This window comes from Castanea sativa, chromosome 6 (genome assembly GCF_040712315.1).
Source record: "Castanea sativa cultivar Marrone di Chiusa Pesio chromosome 6, ASM4071231v1".
Classification (NCBI taxonomy): Eukaryota; Viridiplantae; Streptophyta; class Magnoliopsida; order Fagales; family Fagaceae; genus Castanea; species Castanea sativa.
The window spans coordinates 12,392,541-12,411,040 of NC_134018.1; the positions used below are offsets into that span (position 1 = coordinate 12,392,541).

General features: G+C 34.0%; 1 protein-coding gene across 1 annotated transcript; it reads right to left on the reverse strand.

The window, feature by feature from the left end:
• LOC142638363 (thiamine thiazole synthase, chloroplastic) lies at positions 1-4,170 on the reverse strand. Its single transcript, XM_075812384.1, has 3 exons — positions 3,532-4,170; positions 1,324-1,812; positions 1-387 (listed from the first exon to the last, which is right to left on the reverse strand). The coding sequence occupies exons 1-3, from the start codon at positions 3,949-3,951 to the stop codon at positions 235-237; spliced, it is 1,062 nt and encodes a 353-aa protein (XP_075668499.1). The 5' UTR covers positions 3,952-4,170; the 3' UTR covers positions 1-234.
• Positions 4,171-18,500: the final 14,330 nt, after the last annotated feature.

Genomic DNA, 18,500 nt, shown 5'->3' on the forward strand with positions numbered 1-18,500 from the left:
TATCCAGAAAATAACACTTTTGTCTCTAGCCAAAGAGAGAAGCATACAAGAAGTAAATAAAGCTAAATGCTAAATGCTAGCACAAAGCCACCATTAAGTACTAAAAGAAGAAAAGCCCACCATATAAACATCATCCTCACTACACCACACCACACCACAAACTCATTCCTATGAACCATATTTTATTCCGGCACATATATATTTTTTTATTATTAAAAACTCTAAAATTTGATTCTAAGCTTCTGCAATTTCGGCAGAATCTGCGGCAGCTAGAATCAATTCCGGGTGGATGGCTCCTTCATCCAGAGCGTTTGGAAGTCCCAGTGCCTTCAAGGCCAAATGGGCAGCTTTCTGCCCTGAGATCATCATGGCACCAAATGTGGGTCCCTGCATTACCAAAAAGAAATTCAATAACAAATAAACCACTTTCATCAATATTGCAGGCAATCTTTATGCTCTCCCTAACTAGTGGCATTTCAAAAGACAAAACTTTGAGGACCATGCATTCCCTTTCAACAAGACAAATCTTTTTGCTCCCCCTAGTGGCATTTCAATGGAATTATTGCTTCATTTTAATTGGTTTTTCCATCACTGAAAAAGACACAGTAGGCCCGTAACATATATGACAAAAGTTTCAAACGATCACTGGAGAGAGAAGCCAAAAAGAGACCACATTGACATGAGACCCTTATTGTGAGCTGTGACTCAGTTTTTGCTCTACTAGCTAAATTTGATTAGTCTAGCCCTTCAGCTTCCTAAAGTTTTGTTGGTCGCTTGAAAATCAATTATAGGAAATGGGAAAGCTTAGCAGGAAAAGGAGGTGGTGGGGAGTGGAGGAGATAATCCTAGAATGATGAATGGACCACCTGCTCTTGCTACAAAGAAAACTTCAGGCAACCATACCGTGGCACTCACATATCTCTCTAGTTGCTGTTGGGTCCACGCCCTCTATCATTGAGGTTGTCAATCTTAAGTTGGGCCCAATGTAATTGCCTTTATTCTCTCTCTCTCTCACTCTTCACTATCTCCATAATTGCCTTTAAGGGTCAAGCCTCCCCATCATTTCTTTCTCATTCCATTACATTAGTAGCAAATTATCTAAAAGAATAAGAACAAAAAAGGCCTTCTGCAATTATGTACTTGGGACTACATCTATTTGCATTATAACCCATCTTCTATTTTCATATCTTAGAACATGGCATCCAATATGCAACAAGGATAAGATGAGTATCAATTTTGAATGTTACAACTAGGCATACAGAAACAAAGTTTAAGCATATTATAAGCTTATAGACACAGAATATATAAAAAGAAATAACATACCATTCTTGGAGCTCCATCAATCTCAGCCACTTCCATCCCAGTAACAATCATCCCTGGCACAATTTCCCTAGTAAGCCTCACAATGGCATCCTCAGCTGTGTTCATGTCCAGTGCCTTCATTCCAGGTACGCTGTCAATCATCCCAATGCTCTTGAGCCTCTTGACCCCAGTGGCCCCAAATGGCCCGTCGTGCCCACATGAGCTCACTACCACCTTAGCCTCCATGACATTGGGGTCCATGCATGACTGTGTGTCGTGGTTCATGGACACCAAGGCCCAGTTGGTCACCACCCCACCAACTCTTCCTTCCTTCACAATCAAGTCCTCGGCTGCCACCGCATTGAAGAGCTTGACATTGGGGCGAGCCAAGAGCTTGCTCATGATGGTTGAGGTGAAGAGAGCAGCGTGTTTGATCACAACATAGTTGTCTTGCTCATCGTACTCAATTTCAAGCTCGTCAAGGAAGAGATGAGCTGGTTTGCGTACAACCTATTTAGAAAATTTTAGTAAAAAATTAAAGCTAAAATCTTTCATAAATTATAACCAGTATAAATTGGGGGGACAGATTTTATTTGAGTAATATATTCAGCCTCACGCTTCACTTAAATATTTGAATAATAACTTCTTTTTCTTTTTTCATAAAAATAATCATTTGAAAGAGACACTCTTGTTTTCTTATCAGAGTCGTAAATAATAAATATCTAATTGTACGAAGAGATCAATAAATATCATTATTCATTCCTTTTCTTTCTTTTCTTTTTCCTTTCACCAGCAAATTCAAGAGAAGTTAAAGGAAAGGAAAATTTTGCCTCATCTTTCTGACTTTCTTCTCTCCATGTCCATTTATTAGGGACACAAAATTTCAAGAATATTTTTCCCGTGATATGGCAAAGTGGTGCAAGTGATTGGCTAGTGTAAAGACAACGTTGCTTCAGTCACAACTTGCCAGATCAACAATTGTGAACAAAAATTATGAAAATTTTAGTGTCCGATAGCATTTACTCACTTGCCAAACATGAAGAAAAAGCCAAACACACAATTAAGGGTCTGCTTGGATACTAATTTTTGCATTTTTTCGTATTTACAGGTCCCGTGAACCGTGCACGGATCCACGTTTAAAATACCAGCCACTAAAAAATTCGCAAAACGCACTTCCCAAACGGAGGCTAAGTAGTAATTAATAGTCCCTTGGGTCTATTTAGATAGACTTATTGCTGAAAATTGAAAACTAAAAACACTGTAACAAAATAATTTTTAAATGTGTAAATAGTATCGGGAGATCCAGTTTTAAAGTTGTTTTTCTGAAGAAAAAAAAAAAAAAGTATTTATGGTCTTGTGAACAGTACACAAGACCCACCACCAAAAAAACCTTAAACGCTGGATGCACACTGGAAGCGCAAACACACTATGTGTTTGCATGTTTTCTGTTTTCTCCTCTCTCTTTTTTACCTTCAGCACTTATGAACAGTTACTGTTCATGCACGTGATTACAGTACACGGGAGACAAAGTTACTGTTACACACTGTTCATGGGATCCACAAGCACTTTATTCAGGAATAAAAATATTAAAAAAGAGTGTCATAATACTATTCACACATTTAAAAATTAATTATTTTACTACCGTATTCTCAGTTTTCAGCGTATTCTCAATTTTCAGCCGTAAATTCTATCCAAAAAGACCTTTAACTCCATTTGAATACCACTTAAAAATAAAAATGATTTCACTATTATTCATGTACCCACCACACTTTTTAGTATGGTTTATTGGATTATTTCAACTACCTTTTACCGATTATTATTTACCATCTATTCTCTAGTCTTTCAAACATAAATTTTTGGTTTCAACAAAATGGGTAGTATCCCTAGTAAATCTCATCTCTTTATTCAAAGCTCTTTTCTTGACAGTTCCCACTGAGATGGGCCCACCTACCCCTTCTAATCAATTATTTAACATAAACAATCGGACAAACAAATCATAAACAAATCAATTTAAACTTAAATAAAAATGGCATCATGCCCATTATTCAAAAAGGACCACCCAAAAGACCCATAAACAAATAAATTAAAAATAAATAAAAATCGTATCTTTCTTAATCTATATACCTCCAATAACCCAATATGAACCGGAAAAAAAAAATTCTTGGGATTCGTTTATCATTTTCACTCTTAAACCAAAACATGCAATATGATACGCTGAGATTCACGTACCATAGCAGAGAAGAGCTGACCACCGAGCCATGCACCGCCACCAGGGCTCACAGATTGCTCGATAATAGCCACTTGTACGGATGGGTTCTTGCTCAGTTCATAAGCGCATGAGAGACCAGCTGAGCCAGCACCCACCACGACCACATCGGTATCGGCGAAGGTGATCATGTCAGTCATGTACCTACGTGTCATCTCGCGTGAGACGATGGACTCCTTGATGGGCTCGAAGGTGAACCCTTTAAGATCGTACGGCGGAGGAGAGGCGGACATGGAGATTGCATGTGGGGCCACGGAAGATTTGGCGGGTTGATGGACACGGAGAGAAGAAGGTGGGGCCAAAGGGGTGCCATGGAAAGAAGAGGAGTCAAAGAAAGCGAGGGTTTGGGGCTTGGAGGTGAGAGTGGAAGCCATGGTTGCCATTTTCAATGAGATTAACAAACGACAGGCCGGGTTTTAGGATCTGTTTGTGTGTGTGTGTGTGTGTGTGTGTGAGAGTGTGTCTGAGATTGTGAAGATAATGAGGAAGTGAAGAGGGGTTTTAAGGAGGAGTGGGGTGGAGAAAATATCAGGCTGGTGAATGGTTGACACGTGCGGAGGGGATAGGATATGAAGGGTCTAGAATGGCTATATTGTTGTTACAAGTGGCACCCATGAAGTGGACCTTATTATAGTGAGAGACTGTGTTGACAGTGCGAGTGATACAACTTTTTTGAGTAATGCCGGTACACCAACTTTCCAATAATTTTATGCTAATACTTATCATACGGCAAGTTTTGATTGATATTGATGTATTTTATATAGTTTATTAACACATTTTAACCAATTAGAATTCATTATGTGGCGAGTTGTGTTACAAATTAGTGTCAAAATTAATATCCCTTACTCAACTTTTTTTCAGCTTTATTTTTTTCACAGTAGTAATTTACTAATTTGTTCCAACTATAATAAACAAATTTGACTTTTTTCTCCTGTTTTTGGTTTAGTTTAATTAGTAAAGCTTTTTAACTCCCAATAATAGAGGTACGAGTAAAACTTGGGAGATTATGGCTCCCAATATTTAAAAAGAAAAAATGAGCATATATAAATATATATGTTTAAATCCAAAATATTAAATTAGTCATTTCAAATTGAAAATTTACTCAAAAATTTTTAAATTTAAAATAATCACTGGACTTATATGTGTTTAGTATTTTAATTGCTTGTTTCATGTTTGAGACCCAAAGTTAAAAGTTTGAGACTTTAAGTTGTGAGTGATGTGTTACATTTTCACCCAAAGAATTATTTGAGTGCTTGTTATCTTTTGTCTACTGTATGTCTTAATTTTTTTTACATAAAAATACTAATTGAATTTTTCACCAAGAAGAATATTGTATAGAATAGTTATACTTCTATCTAGTTTTTCAATTTTTATTATAATTATGAAACAAACATTTTTAGTCTTAAATATTGTCAAAACTAAGTTTACAACAAAATAAAAGATTTTTTTTTAGCAGATTCTTTGATTTTGTACATTGAAAGAGAAATCGCTACAATACTGGGTACAATTTTTGGTCCCCCAAAGCATTAATCTTGATTCTGTCCCTATTGACTGGTGAAGTCTTTTATGGTCGAATGATTCCCGCTTATATCAAATATAAGTTGGTATTTTGATTTGATGATAAAAAGTTTGCCTACATCAAAAACTATTTGATGTCTTGATCTGATAATAAAAAGTAATCATCATGAGCATACCCCATAATTAAGTTGAAACTATCTCTTAAAAAAATAATAAAATAGACTTATTGAAGTGGTGGGTTGTGAGTTGGCATAATAAATTTCTTCAAATTAATTACAGTTTATCATCTCAGGAGTGATAATAAATGCATAATAATGCAACAATAGATAATGCTATATACAAACACACACACAATTCTAATAAATGACTATTAATAACTATCATAATTATTAGATTTTGTATTTAAACCAACTAATAATATTACTAAAAGAGAAAAATATGTATATAAAAAATAAAATAAATAAATAAATAAAGAGGGGAAATATCATATTATGTTAAACAGTTCCACAATTTATAACCTCAATGTATTATTAAATTAAGTATGCTTAAAAATTTATTCAACTTTTTTAATACTATAATATATATATATATATATATATATATAATATTTCTATAATACAATATAAAATCTATTGTTTATAATTCACAACTGTGCTAGCCATTAATTTGATATATGATTTTTAATTTAAATTTGAATTTTATTCTATATTTAAACTCTCTATTTAAATTTTGACACATCATTTTTTTCTTTAATTGGTATAATATATAGTTCTATATACAACAGTCATAATAAATACATAATGCAACAATATATAATTCTATTAAGGGTGTTAATGTTCGACCCAACTCACGAACATGACAAGAATCTGACACGGGCTTTTGCCACTTAGGGTTGGGCCTTAGTGGGTTTAGGTTATAAACGGGTCAACCCGTAAGCAACACAATAAGAAATGTGTCATAAGCGGGTCAACCTGTAATAAAAACGTTTAACACTCCAATTTATTTGTGTCAACTCGAAATAACACATTTAACACAACCCATTTAACTCGTATAACAAATATATATTCATTTTATTTTAGATTTGTCAAATACCTTTTATATCCAACCTATACTTTAAATTAAAAAAGAAAAGTAAGTAATTACAAAAACTTACAAGGGATATAATTGATAATTGAAACTTTACAAATCCTGAGGATATTATAGTTTTGTTGAACTATGTTATTTTGAATTAGAGTTGAAGTGTATACACTTATTTTGGCGTGTAAAAAACTTATTTCTAGATAGACGTTATATTTTTGTTGAACTACATTATTTTGAATGTGAGTTGAAGACTTAAAGTGAATGCACTATTTTTGGGATTTAAAAAATATATATATTACTAGATGGATGCTAGATTTAATATTATGTAGGTTGGAATGGATTATGTTACATTCATGTTAACCCAACATGACCTGTTTATTAAGCGTGTCAAGTAGGTTAAGTAAAAGGATCATGACACGATTATTAAATAAGTTGGGTTCGAGTTGAGCCATTTAGTCGAATATTCCTACCTCGACACGATACGACACGCTAGCCCGAATTGACACATCTAAATTCTATATATAGACACAATTCTATCATTATTAGCAATTTTTGTATTTGAACCAACAAATAATATTAATAAAAGAGGAGAAATATGTTTCTAAAAAAAGGAAGAGGGGAAATATCATATTATGTTGAACTTTTCCGTGAATTGCAATTGGTTACTAACTTATAGTATGTATAAAATTATTAAAATCGAAACTATTTGATTTTCTCATTAAAAAAACAGTATGTTTTTGGATTTTGGATTTTGGTTAACTTCAAAATATTGTACCGCATAAGTTTGAGTGTTTCAAAATTTTACATTTTATCTTAATATTATATTTTTAATTAAATTTTGAGCATTATATTCTATATTTAAACTCTCCATTAATGTTATAAAAAAAAAAACCTCCATTAAAAGTTTGCCACATCATATTTTCCTTAAAAAGAGCAGAATGCATAATTCCGTATACAAACACAATAATAATAAATGTCATGCTAAATTATACCGTATAAGCCAAATACCACTTATTCAATAAAAAAATTAATATTATTATATAATTTCATATTTAGAACAAAAAAAACAAAAAACACAACTGAGAAATATCATATTTTGAGAATACTAAAATGTGCAATATCTTTTTATAAGAATTGACATATCTCATGATAAGCAAATAATAAAAATAATATCAGTGATAATAACCTCATGTAAAAATAATATTAATTGCTTCAAAATATCAATTGATGTGTCTTATAAAAAAAATTTATGTGATGACTTATTTTGATTATTGTATAATATAAATATTGTTAACGATATTGATCCAGCAATAATAGATCATCTAAATATTTGAGAAAATGTGATAAATTCAAACAAAAGTAACATCCTCCCATAACAGTAAATCATCTAATATAATGTGAAAAATATTGTTGTTCGAATTATTATTATTATTATTATTTGTGTGTCTGTGTTTTTTTTTCTCCTGGTTTATTAAGTCAGTGCTCTGTACTTTTGTGTGCTGATTCATGTGAGGGTGAGGCGTCATTTTGAACGTGAACTTTTGGCAATTTGTTGTTTGTGTGCAATCTTTTTTCGTTTGTGGTGCCACTGCCATGCATCTTTTGGCAATTTTGTCGTTGCTTGCTGCACTATGGCCTTTAATTTTGTCGTAGCTTGTTTGGACACTTCTCATTTCCATTTTGAATGCAATTAAAATTGCCTTCACTTTCTTTTGATGAGATTAATTGACGTGAGGGAAAAAAAAGATACGGTTTTAATTGCACTTTGACGTTATGCCATGAAAGGGATTGTAAATTTATAACCCACTTGTTCATACTTCAAATAGCTTAAGCTGGGAGAGAGAGGTTTCTAAAAAGAGTTAGGAGAGAGAGACTACTACACTGCCAAATTTTACTAACAGTAAGAACTAATATGCAACGTTCTCGACCTACTCAAAGATTAAAATGATGTGGGTTCCAGTTAATTCAACTGGAAAAGTCTTCGATGGTTGTATAAGAGATCTAGAGTTCAATCTCCGCCTATACCAAAAACTGATCGGTGTCTTAGTCTGATGACAAAAAGCTATCATTAGGAGCGAACGCTATAAATTGAAACTCTCTAAAAAAAAAAAAGATTAAAATGAAACTTATGAAATATAAGAACTAAAATAAAAATGGCCTATAAATATAGGGATAAAAAATATATTTTTGTTATATTATCAAATATAAATAACTTCCTGAAATATTAGATTAAGGGTTTTCTAAAATCATTTTTATAGTTCTTTGAGTTTTTTTTTTTTTTTTCCTAAAGAGTAAATAAACTTTTAAATAAAATATCTCTCTTCTTTGTATGATAGTTAAAATGGAATACAAATATATTTTCTTTTTTTATGAGAATATTGTAACTTTATTGAAACGAAGATAAAACCAATACATCATGAGCCAAAGCAGACTCAACTATACTTAGATTTTCCTATACTTTTTGGAGGGGCTCATCAAGCGCTTTCTCCAACTTGCTCGTGGGTTGGCCCAATTTATTCTTATCTATATTCCTCAACTGGTACACTGAGCTAGTATATGAGCCGGGAGATTGCCCTGTCGCTTTACATGAGAGAATTGTACTTGTTTAAAATCTTGTAGTTTTTGGTGAATACCATCAAAGATGGTGGCAATACCGACTGGTGGTTCACTAGACCCCAATAATGTAGAAATGAAATTTGAGAATCACTCTCCATAACCACGTCACGAACGCCCACGTCCCATGCAAACATAATACCCTCCTCCATGGCTTTAGTTTCAGTTTCAAGTGGACCCAAAGGAGCAAAAAGTCTTTTACTTAGTGCCACCTCCACACAACCTACAAAATCACGAATAAGAACACAAACCCCCACTATCTGAGATTGGGCAAAGGTCACCCCATCCCCATTAACTTTGAACCAATGATCCATCGTTGGCTACCACTCATAGTGTCATCATAAGCAGGCCGGTTTAATTTAAAGTTCGCTATTTGGAACTTATCCAGTAAATGGTGAGCCTTCTGCAAAATGGCCGAGGCTTGAGATCGCACCTTACCAATCCCCACTTCATTCATACTGAACCACAAGCACCAAGCCACTGTACAAATCAACCCCAGCAATTCCTCATCTACTTGCTGCCAAAACTTAAGGTGCCACAAGAAATCTTGAAACTCAAGAAAAACATCACCATCCAAGTAGAAAGAAATTCCAGAAAGCGTCCATACTTCTCGAGCTATAGCACAATTCCAAACAACATGCCCACTACTCTTAGCTGCATCTCCACAAGCTTCACAAATAGGAGAGTTGATAACATTCCTTTGATATAGGTTTGCTTTGGTGGGCGGAATATTCCTACTTGCCATCCGTGCAAAAGATTTTATTTATTAGGAATATTGAGTCTCCAAATTAATGTCCAAAACAGCTTGCTCTTTTGTGTGTTGGAAGCTTAGCTATCTATGGCATTGGCAGATAAATATCTTACTAGTTTATAGGTACTTTTGACTGAGAACATGCCCTTGGGTGTGTAAGCCCACACCAATCGGTACTTGGGGAGTCTTGAACTTAAAGGTATGCTTAGTGTGGCCTCAGCATCATGTGGGGTGAAAAATTGTTAAATCATGTCCCTTCTCCAAGCTGTGGTGTATGGGTCGATGAACAAAGAGAGCTTTGCATCATCTGGGATAGCAACAAGTCTGGAGGTAAGGCGAAAAGTAGAGGGTTGGTTCAACCATTTGTCATTGCAAACATTGATGGACTGGCCATTGCCTACCTGCCAATGAGTACCTTGTTGAACCGCTAATTATGTTGTCATAATGTTACGCCAAGCATATGATGGGTTGTTCCCTAATATAGCTAAGAGAAAATCACCATTGGGAAATAATGAGCCTTGAGTACTCTAAGGACTAGTGAATCTGTACATGTCTGTAACCGCCAACCTTATTTTGCCAATAACGCAAGATTGAAAGCTTTGAGATCTCAAAAACCTAGTCCCCCCTCATTTTTGGGAGTGCACATTTTGTCCCAACTCAGCCCAACCATCTTATTTTTCTCATTAGATTAACCCCATGAAAAATTACAGACCAAACTTGTCATCTCATCACAAATTACATTAGGAAGCTTAAACACACTCATAGTATACATTGGGATTGCTTGTGCAACTGTCTTGATAAGAATCTCCTTCCCAGCATTATATAGCAATTTCTCCTTCCACCCTAATAGTTAATTATTCAATTGTTCTTATGGGAAGTATTGCGCTTATTTTTACCCACTAAAGAAGGAAGGCCAAGGTACTTTTCGTGCTCCTTAATTATCTCTGCTCCAAAGCGATTCTTTTTATCATCTTGGACGTCCTGGGGAGTGTTTCGACTGAAGTAGAGGGATGTCTTCTCACGATTCATATGTAAGATAGAAATTAGATTGGAACACTCGTCTATTGTAGCTTAACAAAAAATCAAACTATCATCTACAAAGAAGAGGTGAGAGATATTTAAGTCTCTTGCACACGTTGCAACTCCCTTAAGCACTCCCTGCTCGGCTGACCTACGAAGAAGTGCTGACAAACCTTCGAAATACAATAAAAACAAATATGGGGACAAGGGATCCCTTTGGCATAAGCCCCTAATAGGGGTAATATTGCCTCTAGGATTTCCATTAATTTTTACAACATATGTTACAGACTGAACACATCTTATCATAATTTCAACCCAATGTGTATGAAAGCCCATCTTCAGCATAATTTTTTCCACACACCCCCATTCAACCTCTATCATAGACCTTACTCATATCAAGTTTGAGAGTCATCTCCCCCACCTTTCCACTTTTTTTTTGGGGGGGCTAATATAGTGCATTGTTTCAAAAGCAACCAGGACATTGTCAATGATAAGGTGATTATTCATAAAAGCACTTTGATTTTCACTGATGATTTTTAGGAATAAGAGTTTCAACCTATTAGCCAGAACCTTTGAAGCAAGCCTGGAGACCACATTACTAAGGCTAATGGGTCTATAATGAGTAATTTTGGTTAGGTTTTTAATTTTGGGAATGAAGATAATTTGGGTTTCATTGAATTTTGGGGGTATAATATCATGATTAAGGAAATCAAGAACAGTATGTGTAACACAATTACCTATTATTGACCAATAATGTTGATAAAAAAGATGAGGTATACTATCAGGAACAGAAGTTTCTTTGGGTGCATTTGTTTAAAAGCTTTTGTTACTTCTTCAGCTCTAAACTCCATAAGAAGAGCCCTATTCATTGATCTAGACACCACGGGTTGGATAGCTTCCACCACTTCAATTGCATCTGTGGGTATATTATACTTGAATATTGAGTTGAAATAATCCAATGCAATGCGTTCCTTAGCCTCATCACTTTCCTGCCAAGACCTATCTTCATCACACGACCCCTGAATCGCGTTTCTTTGGAACCGGTGAGATGCTTTAGCGTAAAAAAATTCTGGTATTTCAATCCCCACTAACCAACCATGTATTTCGAGATCTTTGCCTCCACATTGTACTCTCAGCATCTAACCGTAGATTAAGGTTTTTTCGAGTCTCCCTAATCTCCTCATCAATCGTTCTAGATGTCACCTGCTTCTCCAAACATTGAAATCATCACTATAGTTCTGCTATTTTCCTCCCCACATGGCCGAACTCCACCTTATTCCAAACTCTAAGGTTATCACAACAACTGTCAATACAGTTTGTGAATTGAGAACCACCAATTTTATTCAACCTTTCCTGCCCAGAATATGTCACTACCTAGTCACATCGAGGATTTTGTAACCACATCGCCTCAAAACGAAAAATTGTGTTGGTCACCCGTGGTTGTGCCCTTTCACTTTTTGTCAACTGGAGGAGTAACATAGAGTGATCTGAAGTTGAGGCTGATAAATGATAAACTGCAGCTTCTATCCATTAGTTACCAATGCCCTGTCCAACCGAATCTTTAACTTACCCTCTTCAGATTTATTTTTGAACCATGTAAATGGTGCACCATAGAAACCCATATTGAGAAAGCCACATAAATTAATGACACTACGTAACAGGTCCATTTGTTTGAATGATCGTACATTTCCTCTCTCCTTCTCCGATGCTCTTGTGATTTCATTGAACTCACCAAGACAAAGCCACAAAAGTTGATTGATTTGGCTAAGCGATTCCAACAAAACCCATGTTTCCTCCCTTTTACTGGTGTTTGGATGTCCATAAAATCCAGTTAATCGCCACTCGTCTCCATTGTTTTCATAGTCCACCAAAGCATCTATATACCAACGAGAACACATAAGTACATTTACTAATGTCTCTGGTTTCCATAGTAAGGCAAGACCCCCACTGTTACCATCACTCGATACAACCATACCATGTGAATAACCTAACTCATGCTTTAACCTATTCATAATGTCACAATGAAGTTTAGTCTCTATAAGGAAGACAAACTTGGGATCTTTGGCCCTCAAGACCTTCTTGAGAGCTTGAAATGTTTGTTTGTTCCCAAGGCCCCATTAATTCCAACTTAAAGTACTCATTAATCTGACCTAATACTATAGCTTCCTTTTCCAATTTTTGCTTCTTGCTATTTTCAATCTCCAATCTAGCCCGATCCTTCTTATCCCTATCCTTTCTTTTCATCCCTAAAGGTTCTAAAAGTATGTCAGTTGTATCCATCATGGTATGTACTAGTAACTTCTTCCAATTACACTGCCTAAGGTCCAAAAGTTCTTTATCCTTTTGACCCACAAGATTCTCTTTGCTTCCTCCATGCACATTGTCACACACAAAATCTGCATTGGTAATATGTACACAACCATGTTCCTTTGTTGAAAAACTAGTCACTATCTCTGCCCCCAAACTTAGGTTGTCCTTATTCAAAAGTATTGGGTGAACTTCCTGCCCATTTGGAGCAACTACATCACCCTTCTCCATATTAACCAATCACAATTCCCCATTATCGTCCATGTCCTGATCTCCCACCTTAGGATTCAGCTCCACATTGGCAGGGAATTTATTCAATGCTTGATCAATTTCCTATAGGTGATGAAGAACAGGGTTAGAAAAAATTTCCTTTTCAGTGGGGACTTGTCGTGAGTTAGTATCTTTCACAGTGTTCAAGTTATCATTAGCCACACCACCATGGCTTCTCATCTCATCATTGTCACCTTACGCAATTATTGGAGTGAGCAGCAACCGTGTGTTGCTCATTGTTCTAGTACTATTCTCATTATTAACTCGATTTTCCTCATGTGACATAGTTGGCTAAGACCGTTGAAATTTTGCCATAGAAGCACAGAATCGGGCACCATATTGTTGGTCTTCCTTTCGTAGAGTCCCATTACTATTCAACTAAAGCTTACAGTCTCTTTCATCATGGTTTAAAACACCACACCAATAGCAAAATATTGGAAACCTTTCATATTAAAAGGATACCCAATGAGGAGTTTGTCCATCGTCGTTCACCATTCGACCCCTACAAAGTGGCTGAGTTATATCAATATTGACTCAAATTCGCATTCACTGCCCTCGACAATCCCCTGTTTTTGCCTCGTCTACACACTCCACCGTCCCTAGTGTACGACCTATTTCATGAGCATTCTATTTACTCATCCTCCGTAACTACAACCCATGAACTTGAATCCAAAAAGAAGCATTGTTGAAAGTAGTGTCATCCACTGTTGCTGCTTCTCCTGGTTTGTACAGCCCAATTAAGTATTTGTCAAAGAACCACGGTCCTTGCATGAGGATACGATTAACATCAGCGACATCTTCGAAAAGAATTAATATCGTACTGGCTTCAAGATCACGGATTTCAAATAAACCCCCCAACTCTCCACGTACTTCTCAAGGTTCATTTAATGGCTTCCATGTTTGTTCTACGCTTGGTAAAGAACTTTGCAACCAAGGTTCTTGTGATATTGATCTCGTCCGTCGATAGTTCCACAGTTTCACTCTCCTTTGTATTAAGGGATAGTCTTGCCCAACGTCCCGTGATGTCCTCCATCATGTGATCTCAACGTAGCAGAAACTATTTCACCAGATGGCTCTCAACGTACTAGACGTTGTTTCACCAGAGGGAAAAGAACGGCCTATCAGAGATAGGTGAGAGAGTTCCACCGACTGAGCGTTTCTCAAGAGCAAACTTGGTGTTTTTCTTCAAACTTTACCAATCATAACTTGTCATGTATTATTTTTACTTTTCTTCTAAATAAATAAAGTTTAAAATGGTAAAAAAAAAAAAAAAAAACAGTAGACACACAACATGTCACAAATCACAATTGGTGGAACATAAAGTAAAACATAAGAAGTGATATAGAGCCTACAAAAGCAGACGCCAAAAGTTGAAATTCTATAAAATAAAAAAAAGTATAGCTCTCAGTTAAAAACTGTGGTAATTATACTGCTTTCTTGAATCTTCATAAGCACTTTTATCATAGAACAAAGTTTAGCTACAAAATTGGTTGTAGTTTTATGCAACAACCATATTCAATATCTTTTTATTGGAGATGAAGTTTGACAAATCCACCATTGGATTACATCTTCTTTTTATACTCTCCATGCTTGCAAAATTTCTAGAAAATTATGTCATCAATAAATTTTTTAAATTGCAATTTCTGTAGTTTAAAATTATGCATAAAATATAAGTTTATAAATTATATAGTAAATGATATTTGATTGATACAAAATTTGACATGTATATTAAAAGTGTAAAGAATATACAAATCAACGATTAGAATTTTAAAACATATATTAATATTTATTTTATTGAGTAAGGTTGTAACTTTAAGTTACAACCAATTTTGTAGTTAAACTTTGTCCTTTATTATAATAAAAAAGTTTTTATTTCTATGCACCAGCCAAAAATAATAATTGAGCGTGTGTTTGGATGATAATGAAAAATCTAAATTATTTCACTATTCAGCTTATTTTTGTTACTATTCATGGGCTCCACTGCACTTTTTGGCACTATTCATGAGCCCACTATACTATTTCAAGTAACTTTTACTTTTATCTACAATACTTTCAACAATAATTTTTCAATTTCAACATAATAAGCGGTATTCAAATACACTCTGAGTTAGTGTGGCCAAAATAATCATATTATGCCTTTCCGATAGTGTTGTATCCTTTTGAAAATATCAAAAACGTATGGACCCTTTTTAAATAAGGTGGGATAATTGCCCATAAGATGGAGATGGAGATGGAGATATGATGATCCTATCTTGTAGTCTTGTTGTGTTATGTCTCCTTCGGGTTAATGGTAGCATTAACTAAACCGAAAAATAAATAAATCTTTTTCTTTTTTTGAGAAAGAGACCCAACACCACTCATTAATAAATGAATAAACTCATGTCGGCTAAAATGGGCATTTGCCCCTTTCACCCAAAACAAGTAGCAAAATGTCTCTGTTCTGAAACTATTTGGCCACCCATGTCTGACTTGTCCCTTTCTTACATTTGGGTGGATTATCAAAGTACAAATATTTTTCCCCTTATAAAATAGAAAAAATACTAACTTTTAAAATAAAATAAAAAAAGTATAACTCACTCATAAATATCTTGATTCTTGAATGAACTTTGTGGCTAATATTAGAAAAAGAAAAAGAATTGAAGGGGACACTAATGAGTACAAAATGGAATTTCAACAGAAATATTCCTTTGATATTTGGCGGAAAGTTTGCTTGTATTATTGTTAGCTACAAACTCTCATAGGCAAATAAGAAATATCATCTTATTGCCAGGACCAAAAAATTAAGAGTTACCATATCATGTACACACTAGCTTTTATTCCATGTATTGCACAAGGTTTTTTTTTTTTTAATAATTATCTTCTTATTAGTATTAATATAATTTTTAGAATTCAAGACTTAGTAACAGCATTTTTCAATCAACATTTCTTCCAAATTTTATGTTAATAATGTTGGGCCACAGCTGACAGCCACAGGTTAGTCTTACATGAATTAAAAAAATCCAACAAATATTTGTAACCAATCTTAAAAATAAATAATAAATAATAAATAAAAAACAACTAACATTGACAAGTCTGCAATATTTCAAATCAATAATAAAAAGAATCATCTAAACACAATAACACAAACTTTTACATAGAAAACATTTTCAACTTGAAGTGAAAAAACTCCAAGCAAATATATTATAATAAAATCATGAGTTTCAGTATCTTCTTAACTTTTATGCCTAAAACTCTACTTCACAACAAATACAATAGTATATATCACATATCGACACAAACATTTTTTGCCTAGCAAAGAAGGCAGCACGTCCAAGCAATACAAAGAGAGACTTATGAAGTTTGAGTCTTTTCAACAGAGAGGCGATGGAAAACCTGCAAATGTATTACCATGGTTGTCTCACAAGACACAACTTTATTGCTCTGAGATCACACTTGTTACCAACCAGGAGTTTGTTCACAATTTCACTTCCATTGCGTTCAATTTCATTCAACCATTGCTGAAGCTTCCTTATATAGTTATATGTGACATCATAAACAACCTGCCCAGAAAAGCCCCCAGCTTGAGATTGATTTCTCTATACTCTATAGGGAAGCTATAAATAATGTAGCTATCCAGATAGGAGAGTTTGCAAGTGATTAGTGATATAATGTGTAATTATGATGTACGTATTTCCTTTTAGGACAAATTATCATTGTTCAAAGGACACTAAAAACCTTTCATTCGCATAAATAAGTACATGTTTGCTATCAAATTGTTTGAAAAACCATAATAATAACAGAAGTTCTCAAAAGAATATATACAATATAGGTTGGATTCAAGTTACATTTTGTGTAAATTTTGATAATTTTACATTTCTCAAGATCTTTGATTGAATGCATATTTTGACAAATCCACATTTGAATTATATTTTCTCCATGTACCCTCAATGCTTGTAAAATTTCATATTCATCAAGGATCAATAACTATCTCACCTACAGAAAGTTAATTTAAATTTCAAGCTTTTTATACTTTACAAATTATATACAATATATGAGGTTATTGATACATGGTAAATAACATCCAATCAACACAAAAATTTAATGTGTGTGTGTTAAAAATAAGAAAAGTATATAATTCATCTATAGGATTTTAAAATATTAATCAAATAAAAAATTATAGAGACTATAACTTGATAATGTTCCTCCCTTTGGCTATGTCACATTCAAAAGGTCTTAGGAGAAAACAGGGGATTTCTTTTTAAGGAAAAGCTCATCAACATCCAATTTTTTGTTTATGATATGTTGACATATCAGTATGAAAAATCAGCAATTACACAATAATATTTTGATTTTTCATTATAAAGAAAAAATTAATTAACTCTATGTAATAATCAGATCATTTGAGTCTTATTTTTTGAGTTGTTAGCCTACAAGTATGTAAATGCACTCATAACAAAAAGTGTTATATTTGCAATATTTTCATAACAAAATTTAGAAGATAGGTTGATACTAATTATAATTTATACCTGTTACTGAAATTAATTTTTTGTTCACTAATAATAATTTATCATTTAAAATTTATTAAGAAAATGTTGTAAATGTATCAATTCTCATTTACACCCAAACAAGTTTTTTTTTTTTTCCTTCCATTTTTTAATTAATAAAGCATAGCTCAGGCTAGCAACAGATAAGAACAAAAAGACATTAATTTTGTAATTTCAACCTCAAGCCCAGCCAGATTCTCGGGAAAACAAAAGCCCAGCCAATACCACCATAAGACTAGATCCGTGACGTATAGATTTTTTTTTTCCCCTAAGTCAACTCATGAGCTCTTGGCCCAATTGGTTACAACTTCTTCATAGCCCACTAAAAGGGCCTTTTACACTAATTTTAATCTTCTTTAGAAAGCGTTTCTTCTTCTAAGGAGAAAGTATATTACCACAATTAATTTCAAACTTATTCTGCTAAGGAGAAAATCTGTTTTACTACAATTTTTTTATATGGTGACCTGTTAGTGGTAGAATCATGAACCTATTATATTATCTTTACTACTTATCACATAGGCAAATTGTAGTAAAGGTAGTGGAAGTTGTTGTGGTACTAGACTTATTTTCTTTTAAAACGACATTAAAACTGAGTAAGATGGCGTGTCATATTGAAGATATGGGCCATATGGCACAATCTTATTAGTCTTGGAGTGTCAACCTTGTATTTCGAAACTACTTAATAATTTCTCTTGTTGTAGTAGATCATAATTAATTAAAGAGTTATTTAAGGTGTATCCATATAATAATTATACAATTATTACGAAACAAATACCAAGGAATTATTTTGTTATTAGGATCATATCATAAGGTAAGGGATACCTTTCAAAATTCAAATTTGAAAACAAAC

What these genes read in the sequence shown, in the direction of transcription:
- LOC142638363 (XM_075812384.1), bottom strand. Translation starts at nt 3,951, where the DNA reads ATGGCAACCATGGCTTCCACTCTCACCTCCAAGCCCCAAACCCTCGCT. An exon ending in GTCAGCTCTTCTCTGCTATG is followed by an intron (nt 1,813 to 3,531) that starts GTACGTGAATCT and finishes TTTTCTAAATAG; the next exon opens with GTTGTACGCAAACCAGCTCA. An exon ending in TTGATGGAGCTCCAAGAATG is followed by an intron (nt 388 to 1,323) that starts GTATGTTATTTC and finishes TTGGTAATGCAG; the next exon opens with GGACCCACATTTGGTGCCAT.